The sequence below is a fragment of the Nestor notabilis genome, unplaced genomic scaffold, assembly GCF_000696875.1.
Source record: "Nestor notabilis isolate BGI_N333 unplaced genomic scaffold, ASM69687v1 scaffold28983, whole genome shotgun sequence".
NCBI classification, from domain to species: Eukaryota; Metazoa; Chordata; class Aves; order Psittaciformes; family Psittacidae; genus Nestor; species Nestor notabilis.
Window position 1 is genome coordinate 1 of NW_009921936.1, and position 6,581 is coordinate 6,581.

The window sequence follows — 6,581 nt, forward strand, 5'->3', positions numbered from 1 at the left end:
TGGGCTTCAGGGGCTTCTTCGTCAGAGGAGCCAGGCACCTCCACTTCTGCACTTGGCCGCCATGGGCCAGTGCCCCTTGGTCGCTTCCCCAGGCCCACCGTGGGCTTCCCTGTGCCCTGGCTCTGCCACTCCATTGCAGACACATCCTCTGGTGTGACCTCCTCCAGCCATGCCCCCTCAGATGGTCCAATGGCCTCGTCATCTGTGGGGATCTCATTGAGCGACATGCGGGAGCCGGAGAACTCCACCTGGTGTGGCATGGGGATGAAGGGCAGCTCGTCCAGGTCATCCGAGTCTGAGGAGGATGACAGTGCTGGTGACTCCTTGAGGTGCCGGGGCACAGCGATGGAGAGGTGGTTGGATGTGTCCTCCAGCAGCTCCGGGATTGGCCGCAGCACCATGTTGCACTTGTAGCTGATCTGTGAGCGCTGCAGCCAGTGGAGAGAGTGAATCAGGCCCAGGCGGGTGGCATGGCATCATCCTACCCAGAGCACATCACCCCCTCCAGCCCAGCACACAGCCAGGGCTGCCCTCTCCCTCCCCAGCTCCTGCCTTCACCTGCCATTTCCGACGGGAGAGGAAGAGCTTTAGGTGGTCAGTGCTGATGATCTTCCCCTTGGCCAGAGTCTGTGGGGTGAGGGGACAGCAGTGTCTCACGGAGCCTGCAGCAAGCCCAGGGGAACCCCATTGGGTCCCTCCCTGCCCAGGCTCACCTTGAACCAGGGATGCTCCAGGGTTTGCTCCGCATTGGGCCTCCTGTGAACCAACACCACTGTGTGAGAACTGCCCGGGCTGGAGAGTTTTGGCCAGCCAGGGCAAGGGCAGCAGGGTCTGGCTGCCCATGCTGCACCCTATCAGGGCTGTGCAGCCAGCCTGCCCTTGGGCATCCTGATGCACAGGGGTCCCAGAGGGGCAGGGTCTGGGATCCCACATTACTCACAGCCTGTCATTGACCAGCACTTTGATGACAAATCCCTTGGCTTCCCGGGTGAGCCCCTGGAACATCCTCTCCTCAAAGGCCACATTGTAGTTGCGGATGTTCATCAGCGTTGTCTTATCGTTCTCCCCCACGAAAGGGGAGATCCCTGTCAGGCTGCCAAGGAGAGGACACTGTCATTAGGCTGTGGGGAACAGCATGGCAAGTATGGAGGACTGAGGACAGGATCCTGGCCCCCAGCCCTGGTGCCATGAGGAGGGCAAAGGCAGGAGCAGGGGGTAGGAGGCAGAGTCTGCAAGGAGCGATGTGCATGGCTACAGCCCCGGCACTGCAACTGGCAAGGGGGTGGAAAGGGTGTCCCTCCTATGGTCACCCACCGGGACACTTACCAGAGGTAGGCGATGACCCCCACAGGCCTGTGGAGAGGAGAGCGCGGTTACTGCACAGCACGAGCCCTTTGGGCACTCAGTCTCTCCTGGCATAGTGGGAAGCATATTGTCCACCTGGGGCCACCCTTACCAGACATCAGTGACGCTCGAGACAGGGCTCTGGTTGACGATCTCGGGGCCCACAAACTCGGGGGTGCCGTATTTGCAGTACTGGGGCTCCTTGGGTGTTAGCTCCTGTGCATTGCCAAAGTCGCAGATCCGGACCTGCTCGCTGCTCGAATCCGCCATCAGGAGGTTTTCTGGCTATAAGACAGTGCAGGACAGAGGGGACCTTGGCAGGAGGCAGGGGCTCCCCCCAGGGAAGGGATGTCCCCCATCAGCAGGACCAAGCCCCCTACAGCACAGCAGGAGCCTGCCCCTGTGGGCACAGGGCAGGAGGGGGGCAGAGACCTCTGCACTCACTTTGATGTCCAGGTGGAGGACCATGTGCTGGTGCAGGTAGCAGAGCCCCTCCAGGATCTGCCGCATGTAGGACCGGACCTGCAAGAGAAGGAGTGGAGAGCGTGCCCACCCTTTGAGCGTGGGTCAGACCCACGCTGGCCCTGTGCACCCCGCTTTGTAGCCTGATATAATGAGCATTCCACATCCCTGGGCTGGGACAGATCCTGGTATTCCCAGGCTCCCTCCTTCCCCTATCACTTTGGCCCCAGAGGGTTCACCCACCTCAGACTCGCACACTGAGGGCTTCCTTGCCATCCTGTCCAGCAGCTCTTCCTCAGCGCAGCTGGGCCCCAGTCAAGGAGCACAGAATCTCCTTGCCCCGCTGTGCTCTGCACCCTCCCAGCAGCCAGCTCCTCTGCACTGCCTTTGCCCATCACCCCCACCCAAAAACCTCCCCTCATCCCACATGCCACATGTTCCCAGAGCAGCACCCAGAGGATACAGCTCCATGACCATGATGACAGCGTTCTTCTTCTCGAAGGCATCGTGAAAGAAGACAATGCGCTCGTGATCCAGCTGTGAGAGGATGTGCAGCTCCCGCCGTGCTGACTGCTTGGCCTTGGTCCTCCCAGGGACAAACTTGGCAGCGAAGTCCAGACGGCTGCTCTTCTCCGTCACCCTCCGCAAGTAGGAGAAGGCCCCCCTAAAATGCAGTGATGGGGACAATGAGGTATAAGATGTGTGAGCAGAAGACCTCCCATTCCCCAAGCAGCTGGCACATGTGCCCGCTCTTCAGGGAGCTGCCTGCAGCCCCGGAAGCTCTCCAGGACCACCCATGGAGAGACTCCAGGCCTGGCTTTGCTCCAGCCACACTGGGTCCCCACCCTGAGCTGGTACCAGAGCACCCATCAACACTGAGAGCAGCCCCAGCACATCAGTATGTGGCGTACTATGGAGCTCAGATCCCAGGACCAGAGCCGCCGGTGCAGCTTGGCTCTAGCACCCCTGTCCCTACGGCGCCCCACTGCCCACTATGCCAGCAGCCACATACCTCCCAATCTCCTCATGCACATCATAATAGTCAGTCAGGTGTCGCGCCTTGTGCAGCTCCTCCTCCATGGCGGCATCAGCAGCAGGCTGGGCTGTGGGAAGGAAAGGCGCTGGTGGGGGGCAAGCCAGGCACCCAGGCTCTGCCCCCCGGGGTGGGGGGCCGGCCAGCCGTACCTGCCCGCACCACCAGCTCTGCCTTGCAGGACACCTCCCCAGCCAGATTCTTGGCCGTGCAGGTGTAGACACCGCTGTCGGGCTCGGCAGCACCCAGCACCACCAGGGAGCACTCGTTGTCCTCGTATACGAAGCTCAGGTGGCTGCTCTCCTCCAGCAGCTCCCCATCCTGGGGGTGGCAGGAGCATCAGGGGGGTCTTGTCCCTTCCCCACCACCATTTCCCCATGGATGGGGCATGAGGCACATCCTGCATCACTGGGGGTGAACGCAACCCCAAACCCCCAAAGCAGCATCCCAGGTGAGGCAGTGGACAGTGTCAGTCTGGGGGGTCTGTACGTCAAGAAGGGGGTACAGGGATTCCAGCCCACCTTGTACCACATGATGTCTGGCAGTGGTTTCCCCTCTACCACCACAGCAAAGCGTGGCGTCTCCCCTTCCTGGGCATCGATGTCCTCCATTATGGACTCAAAGCGTGGTGCCTCTGCCAAGAGATGAAGCATGGGGCACCACAGGGCAGTACCACCCCCCTCACACTGGCACAGGGCATAAGGCTGTGGGGCACTGCAAGGAAGTGCCAGCCCATAGTATAGTGGCATGGAGTGTTGTAGGGCAGTGCCGCCCCAATGTGCATGGGAGCGGAACACTATGGGGCAGGCCAGCAATGGCATGTGCCTGCAGTCCCATGGAGCAGCTCCCCATTGGTGTGAGGCACCATGGGGCAGTGTCATGCATGGCACATGGGCATGGGGCACTTGTGGTATTGCATCTCCCGTTATATATTGATGTGGGGTACAGGTGGGCTGTGCCACCCACGACACCTCTGTGGGGCACTCTGGAGGTATCCCCTATGGCTCTTGGCTGTAGGGCACTGGGGGGCATTGCCACCCCATTATACACAGGTACGGGACACCCTGCAGAAGTGCCACCCATGGTACATGGCTGAGGGACACCATGGGACACTCTCACCTCATGCACACAGTCACGGAGCACATGGGATGTTTCTGCCCAAGTCAGATATGGGTACAGGACAACAGGCAGCAGTATGAAAGCATGCTTAGTTCATGGGTTCTCAACCCCATTGCAACCCTACAGAGCAGCATACTCCATGGCATACAAGTATGGTGCACTGAGGAGCAGTGCCGTGCCATACATATGACACATGGGCATGGGGCAGCATGGGGCAGTGTCATCCTGTGGGCAATGCCCACCCCTTGGAGCACCAAAGGGCGATGCCACCCATGGTGCAGGGCACCTACCTGCGAGGTGGAGGTGCAGGGTGCAGCGGGCAGTGCCGTGGCGGTTGCTCACCTCGCAGGTCAGTGGCCCCACAGCCCCGTGCCCCACACACAGCAGCTGCAGGCAGTGCTGGTCGTCGTCCGGCATCATTGCTTCGCACACGCCCTCCAGCTCCCCCAGCACCTGCCTGCCCCTGCAGGCACAGCAGCTGCCACATCACACCCCCCCCTGCCCCCCCCATAGATCCCACCCCACAGCTCCATGGCCATTTTCCGACCCTCAGACAGCCCCTGCTCCCACCCTGCAGCCCCCACCCTGCAGCCCCCACAAACAGCTTAGCTCCCGTTGTTGGTACTGCCCCTTGAATGACTCTTGACCCTTAACACCACACAGACAGCACCCCCCCAACACTCCGTCCTCTCCCCCATGCAGTTCTTCATAGCTCTGGACATCACCTTTGGGCACATGTCCAGCCCAGCCTCAGGGAAGGACCCACACCTACCACGGGCTGCACAGGAAGCTGGTGCAGGAGCCCCTCTTTATGCATCCCATGGGATGATACTGGGCATGAGGCAGACAACATACCCATTGCCATGTCCTACCTCTTCCAGGTGACAGTGGCCTCCACATGATTGATGGTGATGGTGATGGAGGCTGGCTGGCCTTCCACCACGTACACCACATCTGGCTTGTCCAGGATGACTGGGGCCTCCTCCCTCTGGACCCCATGTCACCCAGCCCAGGGCAGCTCACCACCCCACTGGGGCAGAGACCCCTCCACCCCAGCCACCCATCCCCTCCACACTGCCCTTCTTACCCCGGTCCAGGAGCTGCACAGGTCCCACAGGTGGGGATGGCTTGCTGTTGGTCTTGGGGGTGGCAGTGATGACACGGAAGAGGTACTGGGCACCCTTGGTCAGCCCATGCACCGTGTAGGTGGTGCCCTGCACACCAGCCACCAGCACCAGCCACTGCATCGTGCCCAGCACTTGCATTTGCACTGTGTAGGTCACTGACTTGGGATCTGCAGGGGAAGAGGGTCAGAGCAGAGCCCCCGGCATTGGGCTGGCCCATGTGGCCCACCATGGCATTGACCATCCCCTGCCCATCCCCAGCCCCCTCACCTATGGCAGTGTCCAGCCACTTGGGCTTGTTCCAGGTCAGTGTGATGGCTCTGCCAGTCACTGAGGCCACGGTGGGGGGCCCATCCGGAGGGGTTGGCACCACATCTGTGTGGGGAGACAGGCAGGGATGTGAGGATGGCCACTGCTACATCTCCTCAGGGAGAGGGCTGCAGGGGACGGATGAGTCCAGCAATCCACACTGGTTCCCCAGCAGGGGCTCAGCCTTGTAGCCTCTGTGGGGCCATTGGTGCCAGCAATTCCCACATGGGACCCAGGGACGGATCCTGGCCCTGCAAGGTGAGGACTGCACCTTGTCCCTGCTTTTAGGTTGGATTAGAGACCTCCTGAGGTTCCCTCCAACCTGAACTACCCTGTGATCCTGTCACCCTAAGACCTTGCTACAGGACCACCAACCCCCAGCCCCCAGCCATAGCCTGGCAGGTTGGCAGCAGGTGGTGCCTGCTGCTGCTCACCGGTGACATAGAGGTGTGCGTAGCATGTGGCCTTCCCCACTTTGTTGGCAATCACGCTTTTATAGACACCTGCGTGAGTGTGGCTGACAGATGTGAACACCAGGCGATGGATATCCTTATCTGGAGGGGACAGGGAGATGCTGGTAAGACCCTGCCAGCCAAGTGGTGCAGAGCTCCCCTCCCTGCCTCACATGGTGTGAAGGTCTGGGGGGAGATGCCTCCTCCCAGGGTGTCCCCCTTCTTTCACCCCGGGTGGAGGGACCCCAAGGGGGTGGGAAGTGCGGTATGGAGCCCTACACTGCATCATCTTGCGGTCGTCAGTGCTTTCAATGCGGGAACCATTGTGGAACCAGGTGATGGAGGGGTAGGGCAGCCCGGCCACCTGGCACTCCAGCACAGCCTCCTTGGACTCCACCACGTCCAGGTTGTGCAGTGGTTTCAGGAAATCAGGCATGGTAAAGCATTCTGTCTCCATCTCCACCTGCTCTGGCTCCTCCGGGATGGATGGCATCTTCTCCAACTTGGAGCTGCAAGAGCCCGCAAATGCTAGTGGCAGGAGCACAGTGTCCCCAGCCCATCCCTGTCCCCAGCCCATCCCTGACCCCAGGCTTTGCACAAGCCCAATGTACCCCAAATCCCAGGGGGAGCAAGCAGAGGGAATGCAGATTACAGACACCCCTAACTTACATCTGGGAGGTGGCAGATGGCCGCAGCTCCTCCACGTAGAGCTCAGCAGAGCATTCCACATGGCCCTGG

General features: G+C 60.8%; 1 protein-coding gene across 1 annotated transcript in view; it reads right to left on the reverse strand.

Annotated features, from left to right (window-relative positions):
* Positions 1-98: 98 nt before the first annotated feature.
* LOC104403289 (striated muscle preferentially expressed protein kinase-like) overlaps positions 99-6,581 on the reverse strand; it is a gene marked incomplete at both ends in the record, with an annotated part of 8,251 nt that continues 1,768 nt past the window's right edge. The window contains 19 exon segments of the mRNA XM_010011370.1: positions 99-428; positions 559-627; positions 714-756; positions 941-1,093; positions 1,327-1,353; positions 1,457-1,629; positions 1,789-1,866; positions 2,050-2,110; positions 2,270-2,470; positions 2,819-2,909; positions 2,992-3,160; positions 3,361-3,473; positions 4,249-4,436; positions 4,831-4,940; positions 5,032-5,252; positions 5,353-5,457; positions 5,826-5,945; positions 6,123-6,352; positions 6,513-6,577. Coding sequence (XP_010009672.1) covers positions 99-428; positions 559-627; positions 714-756; positions 941-1,093; positions 1,327-1,353; positions 1,457-1,629; positions 1,789-1,866; positions 2,050-2,110; positions 2,270-2,470; positions 2,819-2,909; positions 2,992-3,160; positions 3,361-3,473; positions 4,249-4,436; positions 4,831-4,940; positions 5,032-5,252; positions 5,353-5,457; positions 5,826-5,945; positions 6,123-6,352; positions 6,513-6,577 — 2,547 coding nt within the window.